The sequence below is a fragment of the Miniopterus schreibersii genome, assembly GCF_964146895.1.
Source record: "Miniopterus schreibersii genome assembly, chromosome: 2".
NCBI lineage: Eukaryota > Metazoa > Chordata > Mammalia > Chiroptera > Miniopteridae > Miniopterus > Miniopterus schreibersii.
Window position 1 is genome coordinate 96,080,893 of NC_138102.1, and position 22,608 is coordinate 96,103,500.

At 42.8% G+C, this 22,608-nt stretch overlaps 1 protein-coding gene across 5 annotated transcripts in view; it reads right to left on the minus strand.

Annotated features, from left to right (window-relative positions):
• Positions 1-22,399, minus strand: part of IFT88 (intraflagellar transport 88) — a 132,479-nt gene extending 110,080 nt beyond the window's left edge. For 3 of the 5 annotated variants that reach the window (XM_081129765.1, XM_081129764.1, XM_081129763.1), the window contains exons 1-3: positions 22,208-22,385; positions 20,300-20,395; positions 2,136-2,198 (exon numbers count right to left, since the gene is read on the minus strand). In XM_081129765.1, the coding sequence (XP_080985891.1) occupies positions 2,136-2,198; positions 20,300-20,389 (153 nt within the window). In that variant the 5' untranslated portion in view covers positions 20,390-20,395; positions 22,208-22,385. Of the gene's footprint in view, positions 1-2,135; positions 2,199-20,299; positions 20,396-21,331; positions 21,419-22,207 lie in introns of those variants that run through there. The other 2 variants (XM_081129766.1, XM_081129762.1) reach the window with 2 other exon arrangements.
• Positions 22,400-22,608: the final 209 nt, after the last annotated feature.

Here is a 22,608-nt window from a genome sequence, read left to right on the forward strand (position 1 = left end):
GACCATTAATCCAAGAGAGTAATTTGTAAATTAAGCTCTGCTGTTTTGAAGGATCAATATTTATATAACTTTAAAAATTAGAAAGGCAAATATTTTTCAAACAATGAGTGATTTAGGTAAACATATTCCAAACCTTACATAAATAGAATTTATATTCTCAAAAGCATAAAATATTATTTGATCTAAAATGTAACTACAAAACATTGCTAAAAGAAATTAAAGAAAAAACATCCCATGTTCATGGATTGGAAAACTTAATATTGCTAAAATGTCTATACTACCAAAAGCAATCTACAGACTCAATTCAATCCCTACCAAAATCCCAATGCCATTTTTTGAAGAAATAGAAAAATTCATCCTAAAATGAATTTGAAATCTCAAGGGACCCTGAATAGCCAAAATAATTTTTAAAAAGAACAAAGTTGGGGAACTCATACTTCCTGATTTCAAAACAGATTACAAAGCTATGGTAACAAAAACAGTGTGGTACTGCTGTAAAAACAGAACAGACCAATGAATCAGAATAAAGGGCCCAGAAAAAACCCCTCATGTATATGGTCAAATGATCTTCAACAAGGTGCCAAGACCACACAATGGGAAAAGGTCAATCTTTCCAAGTGATAGTGGGAAAACTGGATATCCACATGCAAAAAATGAATTTAGGCCCTTATCTTACACCACACACAAAAGTTAATTCAAAATAAATAAAAGGCCTAAACATAAAACCTAAACTATAAAACTCATAGAAGGAAGCACAGGGGAAAAGTTTAATGACATTGGACTTAGCAATGATTTCTTGGATGTGACACAAAAAGCACAGGCAACAAAAGCAAAAATAGACAAATGGAACTACATAAAACAAAAAAATTTTGTGCATCAAAGGACACAGTCAACCCACTGAAAAGGCAACCTACCGAATGAGATAATATATTTTCAAATCACATATCTGATAAGGGGTTAATATCCAGAATATAGAAAGAACTCCTAGAACACAGTAACAAAAAATCAAATAACCTACTTAAGAAATGGGCAAGGAAATTGAATAGACATTTCTTCAAAGATGATATACAAATGGCTAATAAGCATATGAAAAGATACTCAACATCATCAATCATCAGAGAAATGTAAATTAAAACCACAAGAGAATCACCTCAGACCCATTAAAATAGCTACTCTCAAAAAATAGAAAATAATATTTTTTGGCAAGGATATGGAGAAATTGGAACCCCTGTGCACTGTTACTGGGATTGTAAAATGGTGTAGCCACTATGGAAAGGAAAAAGGAAGCTCCTAAAAAAATTAAAAATAGAACTACCATATAATCCAGCAATCGCACCTCTGGGTATCTATCCAAAGGATTGAAAACAAGGTTTCAAAATGTTATGTGCACAATCATGTTCACAGCAGCATTACTCACAATAGCTAAGAAGTGGAAGCAACCCAAGTATCCACAGAACAAAATGTGGAGTATTCATACAATGGACTATTATTCAGTATTAAAAAGGAAGAAAATCCTTTCACATGCCACAACATGGGTGAACCTTGAGAATATTATAATAAGTGAAATAAGCCAGTCACAAAAAGACAAATACTTTATGATTCCACATATATGATATATCAAAAGTAGTCAACTTTATAGAGACAGAAAGTAGAAGGGTGGTTGCCAGGGCCAGGAGGAGGGGGAATAGGAAAGTTGTTTAATGGGGACAGTTTTCAGTTTGGGAAGATGAAAAGGTTCTAGAGATCAGTTTCATAATAATGAGGGGAAAAATATATATATATATATTTGTTAATTCTCCCGAGGATATTTTTTTCCATTGATTTTTAGAGAGTGGAAGGGGGGAGTGGGAGAGAGAGAAAGGGAGAGAAACATTGATGTGAGAGACATCGATTGGTTGGCTCCTGCCTGTGCCCTAACTGGGGCTGGGGATCGAACCTGCAACTGAGCTACACGCTCTTGACCGGGGATCAAACCTGCGACCCTCAGTGCTGCGGGCGGACACTCTAAGCACTGAGCCAAACAGGACAGGGCAAGAATAAATATATTTAACACTAACTGAAATGTACATTAAAAAATGGTCAAGGTGGTAAATTTTGTTATGTGTTTTTTATCACAATAAAAATTATTTACTTACTGGAGGTCTTCTGCCATGACTGGTTCTCACAGCTTGCTGAAAAGCTGTGTCATTCTCCAATTCCTAAAATGAAAATTAACATTCAACATGAAATGAGAATTGAATTTTTTAAAAAAAACGTTGAACCTCTGCTTGGCTGGAGTGGCCAGGTTGGAGCGTTGTCCCATGCACAGAAAGGCTGCCAGTTTGATTCCTGGTCAGGGCACATACTTGAGTTGTGCGTTCCACCCTGGTCCGGGTGTGTACAGAAGGCAACCGATCTCTCTCTCTCTCTCTCTCTCTCTCTGTCTCTCATCCTCCTCCTCCTCCTCCTCCCTCCCTCCCTCCCTCCCTCCCTCCCTCCCTCCCTCCCTCCCTCTCTCTCCCTTACTGTCTCTAAGCATGGACTCAGGTGAAGTTTTTTTTAAAATTTTTTTTTTAAATTTTTTTTTACACTTTTTTATTGATTTCAGAGAGAGAGGAAGGGAGAGGGAAAGATAGAAACATCAATGATGAGAGAGAGTCATTGATCGGCTGCCACCTGCACACCCCCTGCTGGGGATCGAGCCCGAAACCTGGGCATGTGCCCTGACCAGGAATGGAACCTTGATCTCCTGGATCATAGGTGGATGCTCAACCACTGAGCCATGCCAGGTGGCCTCAGATAAGGACTAAAAAAAAAAGTTGAACCTCTTCTGTTTGGTATTCACGATCCTCTCTAATTCATCTTATCCCATCTGTGACGTCCCAGTAGGAGCTCATGGTCTCCTGTCTTCAAATCTCCCTCCTTCACACTGCCCAAAATATTAAGGTTCTTTCCTCTGCTAAGAAGAGGAGTACCGATAATGTTGTTCAATTGTAAGGACACTTTACTGGCCACTGTTTAAATGGGTGGCATCATTATGTCTAGTTAAAGATCAAGTACACAAGGATATGGCCTTTCTTCTGCTTCTTTCCTCCAAGTAGCTTGAGCAGTAGGAACAGAAAACATATCCTTTTCTCTTTCTCTCTTCCTCCCCTCTCTTCTTCCATATGTGGGACCATGACTTAGACTAGCCCTGCCTGAGAAAGCCTTGGGATAGAAAAGGAAATATTCTCTACAAGCAATGGGGCAAATGCTTCCTCATTCCATTTTTGTTATCCCAAGTAAAAAGGACTTCATCTCCCTGGAGCAGTGAAGTCTGAGATTCAGACTAGAGTTAACCTGGGCAAATGGAGGGCTCCATGAAGTCGAGCCTACAAGGTCATTTGGAACCAGAACCTCAGTTGAAATAAAACATTATTATGCTTTGCTGATTCCTGACCTGTACTCATATTCTCCCTCAGGAAGTTTGAGGAAAAGAACATCTGTCAAAAGCAAAATACAAGTGTTCCTGGGTTTCCTGGACAAAATGTAATTTTTAGACTCCCAAAAGGACTCAGTCTTACCAACTAATAATCTTCTAACCAGACTTTACTTCCTACTCCTTCACCAACACACACTCTGGCTCTAACCCTTCAAACACCGCTTATGTGCAATTCTCGTAAAGAGCCTCTGATTTATTTCAATCTACAGCAGTCCCCCCATTTCTATGGTTTTGCTTTCTGCCATTTCAGTTACCCAATGTCAACCATGGACTGAAAACATGAATCATTCCTTTGTCCAGGGTATCCACGCTGTATATACTCCCCTCCCATTAGTCACTTAGGAGCCGTCTAAGTTATCAGATTGGTTATCAGACTGACTGTTGCAGTGTCTGAGTGCTTGTGTTCAAGTAACACTTATTTTTCTTAGTAATGTCTCATTCACCACTCTTCATGTCATCATGAAGGCATTTTGTCATCTCATATCATCACAAGAAAGGTGAGTAGAGTATAATAAGATATTTTGAATGAGAAAGACTACATTTGAGGGAGGAAAGTTAGAATAGGGAACAAAGGCCTCAAGCTCTACCCCTTCCCTTTTCCATCCTGGCTGGAACATTGCAACTTTTGCTGCCCATCTGTTCCCCCCACTTTCCCCTCCCAATTTCTTGTAGTTCAGATAAACAAAAAACAGTCTCAACTAGATTCAGCAGTCATATTGACCTGTCAGTGACCATCAGGGCCATTGTAACATAAAAAAATTGCATTGTGGTGTTGGAACCACTCTGCCTCCCATATCACAGTAACAGTTCTGGGAGGACCAAATGAGAAATCGTTATCCAGAGAGGACAGAGGAGGGACTGGGATGAGCCACATCAGCAGCCAACCCACAAGTGTGAGAAGCTGAGGACCACCCTATCCTCAAAAAACTTTCTACCTAGGCCCCAAAAGGGAAGCTTGTTCTCAGAGTTTGACAGCGCTCCCTTCTCAAGTGTGTACTTTCACTTTAATAAATTTACTGTGCTTTGCAGAATCTTTGTCTCACCCTTAAATTTTTTCTTGTGCGGTGACAAGGACCTGGTCCTTGATATTGGGTTGAGGCCTCCCTTGGCCTCCTCAGTGTCCTCCTGCATTAGCTTTTGGTGAGCTAGCCAAGAGATCTTTTCCTTTCACAGAGTCACCCTGTGAGACTTGAAACCAGGGGAACAGTGAGCTGCTGCAGCTTGTTCCCAGATCACCCCCTGACCCTGTCTCCAAGAACCTGCATCTTGTTTCTCTCCTCCACTCCTGACTGAATCAGTGTCTCTCTCTCTTTCTTTTTTTCTCTCTCTCCCTCAGAATCACTCTTGAGTCCTCCTCCTACACGACCAAGAGCTTCAGACCTGCACCCAGGAGTGAGTTTTCTGTCCACAGTTGCTGGTAAGTTTGCCCACATGGACTTGCCTTGTTTTGTCTCTGCCTTTCATAAACACACCTTTTTTAAAATCAGATTTTTCTCTCTTTTTCTGGGGACCAGATGCCCATGATATGGTCATTTAGCTTCCTGACTAAAGACAGTCACAAAATGCCATATTTGTGATCTTATAAACCAGACTTAGGATTCCTCATGCTCCCACCACTCTTTTACTGCGTTCAAGACATTCATCCTCATTTTCAATCGTCTCACTTCCTGCTACTCATAGATGCCTGCACCTTCTTAGGAACCGCCATGTACCTCAGTTTTACCTGGTCTGAATGCAAACTGGAACTGTCACAGACTATTCTATGGTCCCGTGACCACTGTGGCCTTCCCCTGGACCAATTTCTGACCACCCTGGCTTCCCAGGTTGGTTTCTCCTTTCTTGCTAACCACTGTGCAAATCACCAGCATTGATCCTTTAACTGGAATGATACTTCCTCACCAGGCTTACACCCAGCATCCTAGACTTAATAACTGGCCACAGCCTTTTGGGCCCAAAAGGAGGGGAAAGCAGCAGGGAAGTCACAGACCAGCTTCTCCCTAAGGGCCTCCTTTCCCCTAGTAGCCTCCCTATGCCTGGACAAGTAAACAAATCCCCACTGAGTGGGAAGCCATGGGCCTATCGTCTAAGGGGCCATACTGGCCGACTCCAGGGATGCCCAGGACAAGCTGGCCAGACTTATCGGTGCAGGGGATGCCCTGACCCCTAGGTTTGTACTCTCTTAGCCTGCCCTCAATGAGGAGGTGGATTTTCAGTCCACCTCCTAGTGGGAGGACAGGTTGGGATGCCTCACCCTCACTTGAGCACCCCTTTTCTTTCTCCAGGTATTATGGGAAACTTCTCGTCCATTCCTGAGGACTTGCCACTAGGCTTCGTTCTGGCCAACTGGATGGACTTCAAATTAGATGGCTTAAAACAAACAAACAAACAAACAAACAAACAAAAATTCATTTTCTTCTGCAATACAGCACAACCTCAGTATTAATTAGGGGATGGGGAAACATGGCCTGGAAATGGAACCTTAAATTACAATACTACCCTTCAATCAGATCTCCTCTGCAAATGCCAGGAAAAATGGACAGAAATCTCTTACATACAAGCCTTCATGGCCCTATACCAAGACCCAGAGAGAAGAGGCTCATGTAAGATCTGCTATGCCCATTCCTTTTTCTAGCCCTCCCCAGGTGAATATAGACATCCTAGGTGACCTTCTCCTGTCAGTGCCTCCATCATGCCCAATAAATAATTCAGAAGAACATGAAGGCCAGGAACCAGGCCCCTCCCATACCAAGGTTCCCCTGGGATACCTCCTCTGGCACCTTCCACCCTGCCTATAAGCCCCCCTTACTATGTTTCTTCCTTTTATGCACCAATACCAACGGGAGCCTAGACCCTCAGGACATAACAAGAGTGGAGCCTCTTATCATCCAGACCCCACCAAGTTATGTCCTCCCAGAGAAGTAGCAAAAGGAGATGTGGGAACCATTAGGGTTCATGTTTCTTTTATCATGAACCTACCTCACCCAATGTAAAATAAAGATAGGCCAGTTTTCAGAAGACCCCAGTTGGTTAGTAGATGAATTTCAAGCACTGACAATGCTTTCTGACCTGGCTTGGAGGGACATTCATATTGTCCTGCCCACCTGTCGTACTCCTGGGGAAAAACATAGGAACTGGTTAGCAGCCGAGGGACACATTGATGGAATGACAGCAGCCCAACTGGATAGATACCTGGTGGGGGTGAATGCAGTTCAGCCTGCAACTACCAGGTGGGACAGGCACCTCACTAGGAAGGATTATATGATACACTGCCTTATAAGAGGCATGAAAAAATATGTCACCAAGCCTATAAATGATGAAAAGGTGAAAGAGGTAACTTAAGGAAAGGAAGAAAAACCTGCTCTATTTCAGGGCAGACTGACTGAGGCCTTTAGAAAGTATACCAACATAAACCCCTCTATGTCTGAGGGACAAGCTTTATTCGGTCAGCATCATATTAGTCAACCTGACCCAGACATCAGACAAAAGTTACAAAAACTTCAATTTGGCCCTCAGACCCCAATGGCTCCATTACTGGAAACCATCTTTGGAGTCTAAAATCATTGTGACCAGACTGAAAGAGATGAAAGGGCCCAGTGTGGACCAGACAGGCCAAATGGCAGGCTCAGTAGCAGGTAGCAGTTGCAGTTGCCGGCACCTTGCAGCCTCAAGGTCACCTAAGGGAAACATTGGGATGTCCAAGTAGGGCATCCCCTTGGTCCCCCAAGGGAGCTTGCTTTAAGTGCAGTGAGCCAGATAATTGGAGCAGACAATGTTCTCAAAAGCTGGACCTTGGCATCTCCTCCTTAGGAAAGAGCCCCCACACCTTGCCCTCTTTTGTGACTGGCCAGACCATTGGAAAAGGAACTGTCCCCAGCTCCAAAGGGAGAGGGGTAACTCCTGAAACCACAATGGCCTTACCTGAGGAAGACTGAAGGGCCCAGGTTCCTGGTGGCTCTGCACACATGAAATCTTGTGACTATGGAAAAACCCCAGGTGACTCTTGATGTAGCAAGTAAAAAAGTTAAATTTTTAATTAACACAGGACCCACCTACTCTGTCCTAATGGAACACATGGGACCCTTAACAACCACGGCTTGTACCATTTTGATGGTAGATGGGTAAACTAAAAGAAAATATTTTACTCTGCCTCTCAGTTGCTACCTTCAAGATTGTTTAGTTTCTCAACAATTCCTGGTAATGCCAGAATGTCCTTCTCCCTTAATGGAAATGGATTTAATGATAACCATAGGTACTAATATCCAGCTTCTTAGTTTAACCAAGAGGAATGGCGACTCCATATTTCTCTTGGTCTCTAACCAAGACTTAGCCCCTATACAGTCTGCTGTTAACTTAATAGTCTGGGATAGGGGACTACTTGGGAGGGCTACCCAGGTACCTCTGTTCAAATTAAACTAAAAGACACAGCTGGATACCCTTGTAAATGGAAGTACCCTCTGAAACCAGAAGCTAGGCCCATAGGGGTCTAAAATCCCTCATTGACAAGTTCCTTCAGCATGGAATCATAGTTCCTTGTCAATCCTCTTATAATACTCCTAGACTGCCTGAAAAAAACCCAAATGGCGAGTATATGATTCAGGATTTATGAGCCAGTAACGAGGCTGTGATTCCCATTCACCCCATTGTACCCAACCCACATACTCTCCTATCCCAAGTTCCCCATGAGACCAAATGGTTTATGGTGCTAGATCTCAAGGATGAACTTTTTTTGCATCCCATTTCACCCAAATAGTTGGCCTCTGTCTGTCTTTGAATGGACAGATCTTGACACCCATGTAACAGGCCAATATACTTGGACTGTCCTTCCTCAAGGGTTCAGAGACAGTCCTCATAATTTTGGACAAGTGCTTGGAAAAAAACTACCACATGGGACCATAATTCAATATGCTGATAACATTCTGACCTGTAACCCCACCAAACAGGACTCTGACCACAACACTATCTTAATTTCCTGGGGGAAAAGGGATACCGAGTGTCTTTCAATAAGGCGCAGATTTTTACCCTCAACAGTAAAGTATTTAGGCTACCACCTAACTCAGGGATCTCGCTCACTTTCTGTAGAAAGAAAAGAAGCTATTCTAAATCTTGCAGTCCCCTAGACAAAGAAACAAGAACCTTTTTAGGAATGGCAGTTTCTGCCAAATCTGGATCCTCATGTTTGAGCTGATAGCTAAGCCCCTTTATAAAGCAATCAAAGGACCTGATTCTGAGCCATTAGAATGGAGCCTTCAAAACACACAAATCGGCCCTAACCAAGGCCCCAACCTTGGGCCTCCTTGACCTAGAAAAGTCATTTACTCTATATGTAGCAGGAAAACAAGGGATCGCCTTAGGAGTCCTAGCCTAAAAGCTTGGCAACATCCCCAGGCCAGTAGCTTACTTCTCAAAACAATTAGACTCTGTGGCAACTGGATGGCCATGCTGCCTACGAGCAGTAGCAGCAACTGCCTTGGTAACTGAAGAAGCCACTAAAGCTGATCCTGAGCCAACCTTTAGAAGTCCAAACTCCACATCAGGTTCAAACTGTCCTTGAGGCAAAAGGATACCATTGGCAAATGAGAAGAAGTAATCTTGGGTAGAGTAATCTTGGTTGTAGTTCCATGTTTTTCATCACTTTGAATATTTCTTGCCACTCCCTTCTGGCCTGCAAAGTTTCTGTTGAGAAATCAGCTGACAGTCGTATGGGTGCTCCCTTGAAGGTAACTAATTGCTTTTCTCTTGCTGCTTTTAAGATTCTCTCTTTGTCTTTAACCTTTGGCATTTTAATTATGATGTGTCTTGGTGTGGGCCTCTTTGGGTTCCTCTTGTTTGGGACTCTCTGTGCTTCCTGGACTTGTAAGTCTATTTCTTTCACCAGGTAGGGCAAGTTTTCTGTAATTATTTTTTCAAATAGACTTTCAATTTCTTGCTCTTTCTTCTCCTTCTGGCACCCCAACAATATGAATGTTGGGCCGCTTGAAGTAGTCCCAGAGGCTCCTTACAATATCTTCATATTTCTGAATTCTTTTTTCTTTTTGCTCTTCTGGTTGGGTGTTTTTTGTTTCCTCATGGTCCAAATTGCTGATTTGATTCTCTGCATCCTCTACTCTACTGTTGAGTCCCTGAAAATCATTGCTCATTTCAGTTCGTGTAGCCTTCCTTTCTGATAGGTACTTTATTAGGTCATCAATGGTCTCACTTGTTTTCGTAATAGTCTTACTAATAGCCTTGAACATCCTTACAACCAAAATTCTAAACTCTGTATCTGTTAGCTTGCTTGGATCTATTTCATTTAGTTCCCCTTCTAGAGATTTCTTCTGTTCTTTTCTTTGTGACATGTTTCTTTGCCTCCACATTTTGGCTGCTTCCAGCTGTTTGTTTCTATGTATTAGGTAGAGCTGCTATGTCTCCTGGAATTTGTAGAGTGGCTTTGTGTAGGAGGTGTCTTGTAGGGTCCAGTGGCTCAGCCTCCCCAGTCACCTGAGCTGGGCCTTCTAGATGCTCCCCTGTGTGGGCTGGTGCACTGTCCTGTTGTAGTTGAGCCTTGGTTGCTATTGGCGTCACTGGGAGGAACTGACTCCCAGGCCAATCGGCTGTGAGGACCAGCTGCAACTACAGCCAAAGAGCTGCTGTGATAGAGACACCCCTATGGAGCAGGATTTACTTCAGTGGAGCTTTGGTGTTCACCAAGTGTGCCCCTTGAGTATGTCACTTGCAGATGTGGTATGGTTGTAATCCAGCATCGTCGAGTCTGACCACCAGGTACACTGTCTCTGGGGCCTCCTGGGAGGAGCAAAGTCAGCCTGTGCCAGTGTCTTTCCCAGGGTCACCCAGCATGAGCTACACAGCAAACCATAGTTGGCTGCTACTTGTGCTGGGCTTGGCGTTGTCCAGGAGACGCCAAGTTATGAGCCAATGAAGGCTGCTACTAATGCCAGGCCTGGGGCCACTGATCAAGCCATATGGGGCACGCTGCTGCTTGTTTGAGAGATTTTAGGGAAGTCCTAAGCATGAGGTTCGAAAGGCCACTTGCATAGAAAAGCCACTGGAAATGGCTTTGATGAGCTTGCAGGTAGGGAGGGGTGGGGCCTCCGGGAATCACCAGGGTAGGGCCAAAGGTTTGAGTCAAGTGCTGGAGATTCAAATATGGCACCTGTGTGCCGGCTCTGTGGGGGGAGGGCTCGCCAAAGGAGCAATGGCCTCTGCCAGCTCTTCTGTCTGGGGAAAAGCTGCCCCTCCAGCTCTCGACCCAATTTCAGGCAGGTTAGTTCCTCCCCAAGTGTCCCAGGTTCCTTTCAAGCTGCTGCTGGGCGCTGGAGCTCAGAGGGAGCGCGTCTGAGTATGTGCGCAGGCCCTTTAAAAGGAGCTACCTGGGACTCCCACAGCCTCTGGGACCCTCAGCCACAGTCCCCCCTGGTTTTCACAGCCCGAAGGTGTGGGGACTTCTCTTCCTAGCCCTGGAACCCTGGGCTGGGGGTCCCGATGGGCTGGGACCCCTCACTCCTCTGGGAAACCTCCACCGCCGAGATATCCCTCCCAGGTTTAAACCGTGGCACCAGGTATGGGCCGGTGGCTGCATCTCTGGATTCCGCCCTGATCCACCCATGTCTCTGCCCCTCCTACTGGTCTCTAGTCTCGATGCTTCTTCAGTTCCCTCTTTGTAGGGCTTCTGTTCAGCTAGATTTCAGGAGGTTCTGAGTGATGGTTGTTCTGTATTTTCGTTGTAATTTTGATGTTGTTGTGGGAGGCGGCAGGTGCAGCTGTTACCTACGCCGCTATCTTGTTTCTTCCGCCACCTATTCTTTAACATCAAAAATCTTCATTGAGAGGGGCCTATCTTGAGCCATAAAAGAAGTCACTGAAGGCTGTGCTCTGTTCAGTTAACAAGCCAGGGGGTAAAATAAAGTCCCCCTTCTCCCTGTCTTCTCAAGAGAAGGGGTACCTTCCAAGGAGAAGATTTGCAAATAGGTTTTACATAAATGCCTCCCTCCCTGGGTTTCCAATATCTCCTGGTATTCATAAATAATTTTACTGGACGGGTAGAGGCCTTTCCCACCGGGACTTAAAAGGCAGTGGAGGTAACCAAAGCCCTCTTTAAGGAAATCATTCCAAGGTTTAGACTTCCCAGAAGCCTCCAAAGTGGAAATGCCCTTCCTTTGTGGACAAAATTACCCCAGAAACAGCCCAAGGCCTAGACATTAACTTCCATTTACATAGTTCATGGAGGCCTCAGTCTTTAGAAAAGGTAAAAAAGGCTAACCATATCTTAAAGAAAATCTTAGCAAAATTATGCCAGGAGACCTGAGAGACATGGCTCTGGCTCCTGCCTACAGTCCTAAGGTACAGAGGAGCTCCCAAATCAAACTTAGAACTAAGCCCTTCTGAGATGTTATACAGGAGACCTTTCCTAACCTCTGACATATATTTTGACCCTGAGGTCTAGGAGCAATGTAAATATATTCTCAGTCTAGGACAGGTGTAACAGGCTCTCCAAAAATAAGGCAATAAAATCCTTCCATTTCTGGGGAACATCAACTCACAGGCCCAGTATATCTCCTGGGGATTGGGTCCTTCTCAAGACTTCGAAGTAAAGCTCCTCAGAGGACCAGTTAACTCCAAAATGGAAAGGACCTTCTTTTTCACAGCTGCATAGTATTCCATGGTATAAATGTCCCACAGCTTTTTTATCCACTCATTACTGATGGGCACTTGGGCTGTTTCCAGATCTTAGCTATTGTAAATTGTGCTGCTATGAACATAGGAGTGCATATGGAACTGGAGAGTATTATGCTAAGCAAAATAAGCCAGTCAGACAAAGACAAGTATCACATGATCTCACTCATATGTGGAATATAATGAACAAAATAAACTGATGAACAAAATAGATCCAGAGATACAGAAGGATGGAACAGATTGAGGAATCTCAGAGGGAAGTTGGGGTGGGGGAGTGGATGGGGAAAGATTAATCAAAGAACTTATATGCACAAATGCATAACCCATGGACACAGACAATAGTATGAGGAAGACCTGGGGGTGAGGTGGATGTGGGGTGGAAGGGATCAATGGGGAAAAAAGGGGGGGAAATCTATAATACTTTCAACAATAAAGATTAAAAATATATATGTGTATATATACACATACATGAAACAAAACAAACAAAAAAAACAAAATGGAAAGGACCCTACCAGCTCTTGCTTGCCATCCCCACAGCAGTCAAGCTATCTGGTATACAACCCTGGGTACATTTATCTAGAATAAAGCCTTTCTCTCCTGAGCCTCTGCAGGAATACCAGAAGGACAACCACACCTGTGAACCCCTGGAGGACTTAAAGTTACTCTGAGGCAGGCCAGTAATCCAGGACAAGTGGAATAGGGAAACTGAGACAGATAGCTGAACAAAATGACAGAGCAATTCACTTCCCTAGAAATAATATCTAGGCCTCAGTTGTATTTCAGCTTCAGACCCAGAAAATCAGGAAAACAGGTGGGCAACACCAGGACCAGCTGTGATGATTGACGACTCCTTGGCCTGACATTGACCAATCAGTGAAGGCCATAACCCTGAAGGAGCACACCTAGAAAACTGATGAATATTCTGTTGAAACCCTCCCCTTGGACCTCCCCTAAGATTCCAGCCTGCAAGAGAGAAATAAAAGCCTCAAGACAAAGGATATAGCTCATGATCTCCTTCTGGGGAGCAACCTTGCCTCCATTTCCCTTCCCTTCTTTTTCCCCCTCTTCTTCCGGCACAGGCATGCATCTCCTAAACTCTAAGGGACCCCACAAAACTTGCAACCAGGGCAGCAATGGGCAGAGGCAGCTCCTCTCAGGCTAGTCCCTTGAACCTGTTCCCAAGGCCCCCTTTTCTCTGACTTCCCAGAGAGCCAGAGCAGCCCAGCCTAGGCTCTCCTGTTGCTTCTTCTATGCTAAGCCCTTTCTTGTTTTATTGCCCCAGCTTTAATAAATGTTCCCTCATAGTCATCTGGACTCATGTTGTGAAATTTTTCCTGCACAAAATCAAGACCCACACACAATCAGCTGGCCCTAGGCAGGCCCGCCAGGGGCCAGGTCCCCTTTCCGGTAACAACTCTTTCAGAAACAAACCAAAGAAGACTCCTTGACCAATAAGTAAACGACCCACCACCTGACTGATGAGGTATTAGGTCTTTTTCTTTGCTTAGGGTTTTGTGTAACCCTCATTCTCCTCCTCACTTGTGTACCACCAAGCACCCCACTTAGCAACTATCTCCCTCACTCTTAAAATGGTAATTCTAGCCCTACTTGTTTTACTTCCCCCCATTACCTACAGAGGTTAGAGACAGAACTCTCTTGTCAACCTTTTGAATATCATCACTTTAGGAAACAATCTTTCTGTCTGTTGGATCTGCCATCCCGACCCTCGGGTCAATGCAATAAGCCTTGAGTATATCCCCATAAAGACAAGCCCAGACCCCTATTCTCTTTTTAGGTTCCCCAAAGCACTTTGGAAAGTCTAACCCTCTGGAGGTTCATCTCAGTATCACAAAGACTCCCTTTGGCTGTGTTCACCTCACTTTACCCTACAACCACACCCAGAGAAAACGACCATACACTTTTATTTGTTCTTCCCTCAACATTACTTGTGTCCCCTGCAATACACGCACAAATAAGCCTGAACCAAACTGAACATTTACTGGGCTTTCGCCACCCCTACTATCTTTCCCAAGACCTTTCATACCTCATAATCCTGTCATCCTAACATCACCCATTGGTGCCCTGCCTCCCACCAAGTTTTTGACAGAAAGGAAAAACATCCTCCTTCTGGAAGATGCACTTATTGGGAGGAATTTGAACCTCAGGCTTGAAAACTAATGTATCGCATTCCTTAAGCTTGGGAGGTCCCTATGGGGCCCAGAGATGCCAAACTAACAGGAGAGCCGTAAATGGCCCTCCTGTTAATTTGGCATCTCTGGGCTATGTAGGGGCCTTAGTACCTGACTAACCCACATATCACCTAGGAGAGCTTGTGCACCTCCAGGATATGTCTTCCGTTGTGGACATTTTAAACACCAACTCCCCTATGACAGGCAGTCCCAAGGAACTTTTACTACTCTGCTCTGGGCCTTGGCGTACCCCTGCACAGACAACTCCCAAGTCAAGGGACAATGCACTCTTGGTCTATCAGGGCCCACAAGATGGGGAATAACTGTCCACAATATAACCTCCCCAACAAGAGCCAAAAGAGCCACAGGCCAAATCCTAGTAGGCATAGGAGTGGCAATCAGCACAGCCACTCCTTGGATAGGATTCACCTATCATGAGGTAATCTTACACAATCTAACTCAGGCCCTAGAAGTCCTTACTACCACACAGGGGAGGCCCTACAGGGAATTCAGGGATCCCCAGATTCTCTAGCTAATGTAGTTCTAGACAACAGACTTGCCCTAGACTACCTCCTAGCCAAACAGGGAGGCATCTGTGAAGTCAATAATGAAACCTGCCGCACATAAATAAACAAATCAACATAATGAACATAATATGAACATAATATCCCAAAAGTCTACAAACAAATGAACATAATATCCCAAAAGTCTACAAACAGGCATCCTGGCTTCACAGGTTTAACCAAGAAACAGATCTCAATGTCATTTGGAACACGATTTAAAAGGCTCCCCCTTCTGTTAACGTAAGAAACATTCAAACCTGTGAAGAATATTTGTGAGTTTGAGCCAAACTGATGACTACGGCCAGGAAGCAGAATCTCAATGGATTGAGATAATGCTCCTGAGAATGGCAGTTTTGCACCTTGTTTTATACATTACAGTCAAAAGAAGAGATAAGTGGGTTTATTTGAAATCCATTGGAGATAGATTAGGGAGGTGGGAGAAAGCAAAGTGGGGAAACCTCTGGGATTGGATAAAAAGTAAAATGATAGACACATACTTTTTTTACATAGGTGGGTATAGGATAGTTAACAGTCAACAATTAACTCAGTAACAATGAGGGCATTTGTGGTCTCCACAGAGCAGTGCCTGCTCTTTGAGGGGTCTAGAAAAAGCAAAATTACTTTGACATTCCAATGCTATGTTATTGTAGACGCAAAAAGACAATAGACAGGCTCAGGTAAGGTAAAGATTGACCTATGTCAGGGAAGATACTGGCCTAGGACATTACTAGGCCTTTTTTTTTCAATCCTCACCTGAAGATATTTTTCCCATTGCTTTTCAGAGAGAGTAGAAGGAAAGAGAAAGAGCGAGAGAGAAACATCAATTGGCTGCCTCCCACAGGAGCCCAGACCAGGGTGGGTAATCAAGCCTGCAACTGAGGTACGTGCGCTTAGATGCAATCAAACCTGGGACCCTTCAGTCCACGGGCTGAAGCTCTATCCACTGAGCCAAAACAGCTAGGGCAGCTGCGTTTTAGTTTAAAAAGTTTTAATTTCAGACCACCCTTTGTGGTTACTTTAGGTCTCAAGTTTGCAAGGTGGCCATGCAGGCCTTCCCTGAGCTAGTCAGGTTAGCACGTGGCCTCTTTTCGTCCACACTTCTTTCACCTGGGTATTTCCACTCCTTGATCCATTAATAACTATTCTCCTTTTATTTTTTGGCCTATGCTTTTTTAATCTTCTTGTTATATCTTCTATTACAACAGTTTCATATAAAGATGATCATAATCCAAGGATCTAGCCCATACCTCAACATCCAGGGGATATAGAGCTTGGGCCCTTAAATCAAGCAGGAAGAGATTTTCAATCCCAGGCTAGGCAGGGTCTATGCCCAATCTCAGCCTGAAGCAACTAGAGAAGAATCACCAACCCTTCATTCACCTTCCCATATGATTATGGGATTGAAATCTTTCAGGGGGAATGTATGAGTCAGGAAATTTAGAATAGGGAAAAAAGGCCTCAAGGTCTATCCTTCCCCTTTCTCATCCTGCATATGACTTATGCTGACTACTAGCCCCCCATTCCCCTGCTTTCCTGTCCCAATTTCTTGTATTTAAGGTAAACAAAAACATTCTCAACCTGATTCAGCAACCTTATTGACATACAAATGACCAACAGGTCATTATAATATCATTGTAATAAATTTACATTGGGGTTTTGGAACCACTCCTCCCCCTGAATCACCATGACAATTCCAGGAGGACCAAAAAAGAAATCACTATCCAGAGGGGAGCGAAGAGGACAAGCAGAATCAGCAGTCAGCCCACCAGCATCAGAAGCCAAGGACCAACCTATGCTCCCACTAGCCTACGTTTAATAAAAACCTTCTAACCGGACCCCATTGGGGTGTCTATTTCCCTGAGTTTGCCAGCACCCCCTTCTCAAGTGAGTACTTTTAATAAATTTACTGTGCTTTGCTAAATTTTTCTGCCTTGCCCTCAAATTCTTTGTTGTGTGGTGACAAGGATCTGGACCCCACTATTGAATTAAGGCCTCCGTTGGCCTCCCTGGTGACCTCCAGCAAGACAGTCACGTAACTTTTTTTACAGTATATTGTCATAACTGTTCTATTTTATTATTAATTATTGTTGCTAATCTCTTTCTGTGCCTAATGTATAATTAAACTTTACTATAATATGTATATATAGGAAAAAACATAGTATTTATAGGATTCAGTACCACTGCCAGTTTCAGGCATCCTGGGACACTCAGAACGTGTTTTCTGTGGATAAGGGGGAACTACTGTACTTTCAACAAAAATATAATTGGTTATTGAAAAATAAATACATAAATACAGCCCTGGCCTGTGTGTCTCAGTGGTTAGAGCATTGGCCAGCACACCAAAGGTTGAAGGTTCAATTCCCAGTCAAGGGCACGTACGTGAGTTGCAGGTTCGATCTCCAGACACGGTTGGGGCACTGGCAGGAGACAACCAATCGATGTGTCTCTCTCACATCAATGTTTCTCTCTCTCTCTCCTCCCCCCCTCACTTCCACTCTCTCTAAAAATCAATGGAAAAAAATATCCTCGTGTGAGGATTTAAAAAATAAGTACAAAAAATACATTAAAAAATAGAGTAAATATCAATTAACTTTTCAAAACTATGCAATTAAAATGTTTATATAACCAGGAGTTAATACTGTATACACTTTAAACATTTTATATACAAGCATCCTTCTTTAATTTTTACTTAAAATAATCTTTATTACCTTTCATATCAACTACATAAAATTAAATAAGTACACAATTCTTAGTTAGCTATAGAGACTAGGCAACTTTCACATGAAGTATAAAACCAAAGGCAACCTTTAGCATAATTAATTATAGTATTTCAGCAGATATTTTGGAAAAGGAAGTCTTCCAGTATTCCTAAACTATTAGTAAAATTTGATTAATCAGCTCAATGAATTCTGACAAACTAAAAATTGTCAACAAATTCTCCAATTACAAATACAAACTAACACAACTTTTGTAATTTTTTTCTTTTTCATTAACAACTTGCATAATCTATGGAACATCTTAATAACTTTCAAATAATTCAGTTATATATTAAACTTGTTATTATTCCAATTAAGTAAGATTTAAAAAAATGGGTTAAGTAAAGCAAATGTTTTTATTTTACCGTATGATTTATTTTTGTTTCTGATATTCTGAATATTCACTCCAAATGAAATAATGAAGCCACACTGTAAAGAGCTGAGATGTTAGGAAGTTTCTCTGGTGCTTTAAAAATGATCATATTCATGAACTATCTAAATTCAATTTCTTGGACTCTATCCTAGAAAATGTTTGATCAAAATACAGAAAATTATTTATGCACAAAATTGTTCAAATTGTTCACTGCATTGTTATTTATAGTAGCAGAAAACTGTCAATATCCTATTATCAGAAAATAGTTATAAACAACTGTCCATATTCAGTATTATGTAGCCATTAAAATTACACTGACTTCAATTTTTAGTATCATGAGACTGCCTACGAGGCAGTTGAATTTAAAAAAAGCAAACAGAAAAGTAAATGCTATTTCAATTCAAACATGCTAAAACTGTATGTATGAAAGAAAGACAAAGCAAACTTTAACTGTAGTTAGTTCAGAATAATGTAATTATGGGTAATTTCGTTTTTCAACAATGAGCATGAATATTTTTTATACATATAACATTTTTTTCTTTATTGATATTAGAGAGAGGAAGGGAGGAAGAGAGAGAGAGAGAGAGAGAGACAGAGACAGAGAGACAGAGAGAGAGAAACATCGATTGGTTGTCTCCTGTACCTGCCCCAACCAGGGATTGAACCCCGCAAACCCGGCATGTGACTTGACGGGGAATCGAACCTGTAACCTTTTGGTATATGGGACCACATTCCAACCAACTGAGCCACACTGGCTAGGGCTATACATATTACTTTTATAACTGGGAGAAAAGAGGAGATATCAGTGGTTTTCATAGTTTATACTAATGTAGCAAAATGCCTATGTTTTCATGCAAATTTTTAAAAAGGAATCTATAGAATCCTATGTGTGTGTGTGTGTGTGTATTTGTATGCTAGGAGGAAAGCATCTACATAGTGAAAAACAAGGAATACAACAAAACATCAGGTTATATGTCTAATACAGGTGATCTTTGAGTGACAGTATTTATGTCATTTTATTTTTCTCTTCAATCTTCAGTATTTTTCAAATTTTCTACAGTGATCAGTATCTCCTATATTTTTGTTTCATATAGAATAAGTGAATGGTTACTATTTTCTTTCTAGGTTTCAAATTCACAGACCACCATTTTTATCCAGAGGAAAAAATAATTTGAAAATGACTATAAGTTGTACGAAAAATTCTAGTGAATAGAGATTTCCTAAATTAGTTTAAAGTCCTATAAATGCTAATATTTGAATTTTATATACTAGCAAGTAAATCAGCTCCCACATCCTTCATCCTTACCTTTTTTCCACACACTAATTCAAGATGAGTTTATAAAAAGGTTTATTGTCCGTGTTTTCTTACAATTTGGAAACTATAACTCACAATGATGTAAAAAGATTTAAAATATTCATTTTAGTAATAATTTCATTTTTTAAATAACTACACCACTAAATAGTAAGTAGATACAGACTTTTTGACATAAGTAGATATTTTAATAAAGGAGAAAACCCAGGTTACAAAACAGTACAGAGTATGACACCATTTTACCCCAAACTATAAAGAGATATACACATATTTGCATAGGGAAATGGAGAGATAAGCACTATAAGTCAGTTAATGGTCATCTCTGGGTGGTGACAGTTTCTATGATTTTAACTTTTCTTTATAACTATTTCTACTTCCTAATTTTTCTTTTTTTTCTTTTTTAATATATCTTTATTGATTTCAGAGAGAGGAAGGAAGAGGGAAACACAGATAGAAACATCAATGATGAGAGAGTCTTTGATCGAGCCCGCAACCCGGGCATGTGCCATGACTGGGAATCGAACCCCGATCGCCTGGATCCTAGGTCAACGCTCAACCACTGAGCCATGCCCGGCCAGGCCTTCCTAATTCTTCTATAAAATACTTACATAATTTAATTAAAAGAATTAAAGTAACTCTATATGACATTTCAAATTTAGAGCATTAAAAAAACCTGATTTTAGCTACTTCAAGTGATCTAAGTCTTTTAAACTCACATATTCAGATAGCTAGTGCTGAAAAATATAGTATATGATTGATCCTAATTTGTTTCCATAACCTTTCTCATGATTTTCCCTTCTGCCACGATTATTATTACTGATGGAAGTTAGTGGATTCTTTAGCAATAGCATTTTTCTAAGCTTTTAATCAGCTTACTTAATTTAAAGCATAATAAGGCAGAACCCTCAAATGCAAATTTTTCATGAACCAGTTGCTTAACAAACATCAATGTAAAAAACAAGTAGATTTTTTTTACCTCGGTATCATAGGTTGGATTGTAGTCATTGTAACCAGAATAAAGGTCATCTTCATCTGTCTCCGGGGCCAGGTGTACATTCTGCATCATCTGTACCTAGGAAAAATCAGCAGTGTAAATATGCTCTTGGGATAAGAAATAATTCTTAATTGAAATAAAGTATAACTATTTAACAACCTTTCTGGTCAAATTTACCTCTACACATTTTTATGGCTTAAAACTTTTTTCATGTGAAATTCTCAAAACTAGGTGTCAAAACATTCATTCATTGCCCTTTCACATTCAATACAAACCTGCTCCATCAAAGGACAGTGACAAGCACTAGAGAGGGATATAGCTCATCATCCTTATTTTCAAGGAGCTTAGTATCAAGGGCAGAAAAAAGGTATGTAATAGTCAATGACAGTGCCAGGCAGAAACTACTGCACACCTATCAGAAGAGCTAAATTAAAAAGATCAACAACACAAAAGGTCAACAAGGACATGGAGCAACTGCAATACTCATTGTTGGTGGGCATGTAAAATGTTATAATTTTGGAAAAAAGTGTGGTGGTTTAATAAAACTAACATATATCTTACAACCTAGCAATTTCATTCCAAAGCATTTACCCAAGAAAAATGAAAACATGTCTACAAAGAGGTTAGTATAATAATGTTCACAGGAGCCTTACTGATAGTACCCCAAGATTAGAAATAGACCAGGTACCCATCAATACAATGGATAAGCAAAATGTGGTATATTTATGCAGTGAAAAACTATTCAGCATTAAAAAATAATTCATTGGGATTATATATACAGCAACATGGTCATTCTCCAACTTCAGATCAAATACAGATTGCTTCTCCACACTGTTTCTGGTTCAGTAAGTCCTGGGTGGCAGTCATCACCACCCCCTTAGTCTCTGAGAATGTGCATTTCTAGCCAGTTTCCAATGCTGCTGACACTACTGGTCTGGGGACCACACTTTGAGGACTACTGTGCTGATCAAGAGCTGACTGATTATGAGCCCTGTTAGTTTGGCTTACACATACCTCATAAAAACAGCAACTTTTAGAACCAGAGCTCCATCCTTTCTGTTAGGTTGCAGCCAGCTTGAAAATAGTTTATATCTAGTGAATATACAAACTTGAAAGATGTGGAAAGTCAGGCCTGGAATGGTAAAAGAAGTACCCACTCTTTTACCAGGTAGGGGTGGCAGAACAAAGGTAACAACTCTGGCTTGCTGGATTCTGCAAGCTATTTCAGCAGCACTTTACGCACATCACAAGCCTCACGTATTGAAATGATCTGCCGAGGGTACCCTCTCAATGTAAATCAAATGCCAGCAAAACCTTTCTTTGAAATATCTGTTTTTATGATATTCTGCTAACTGTGCTGGACAATATCCTTCCAAGACGCCCACTGTCGTTCCTCTTAAAGCTCACAGCCAGGAAATCAACCGTGTAGAAGAGAAAGTGGGATTTGGGGCCTACGAGGGATTTGGGGAAAACTACTTCCAGTCTTTGCCTTCACCGTCGTGAGAGTGAGGATGTACTGCGGTGTGCTGGCACACACCGAGAACTGCACCTTTCCTGGGGCCACTTTTCGCAAGCTTTAGACGACATAGACATTAAATGGGAGTGTTCACCTCGTCTGCCGTGTCAAGCTCTAATTTGGTGCCAACTTTCCCCATTCAGGCGTGACTGTGACTTGGGACAGGCAGCCACACAAACTTGATGGCAATGGGCTCCCGCGTTCGGGGCGGACCGGCGGGCCCTGGGGGACTGTCGGCGGCGGCGAGGGAGGGAGGTGCCGCTCCGCAGGCAGAGGCCACTCGCGGCCCCCAAAAGCCAGCCCCGGAGTCCCCGAGGAGGCGGGGGAGGCCGCGCCGGCCCCCGAGGCGCCCCTGCCCCAAGCCCCTCTCCTACCTCGCGGTGAGGGGAGCAGGGCGACTGCCAGTGAAGCCCGAACGACGCGGCGTTTTGGAGAATCCAAGACACTGCGCAGGCTGAGTCGTTGCCACGCGCGGATCCAAGGAAACTGCTCCCACGGTCCTCCGCGCCGGGGGCGGGGCTGGAGAGTAGAGGAGCAGGGCTGTTCCGCGGTCCCCGGAAAGAGAGAGGGGCGGGGACTGAGAGGCGCGGGAGGGGCGGGGACTGAGAGGCGCGGGAGGGGCGGGGACTGAGAGGCGCGGGAGGGGCGGGGACTGAGAGGCGCGGGAGGGGCGGGGACTGAGAGGCGCGGGAGGGGCGGGGACTGAGAGGCGCGGGAGGGGCGGGGACTGAGGCTGAGGCCAAAGAGGACGGAGGCGGGGCCGCGAGTCGCGGGG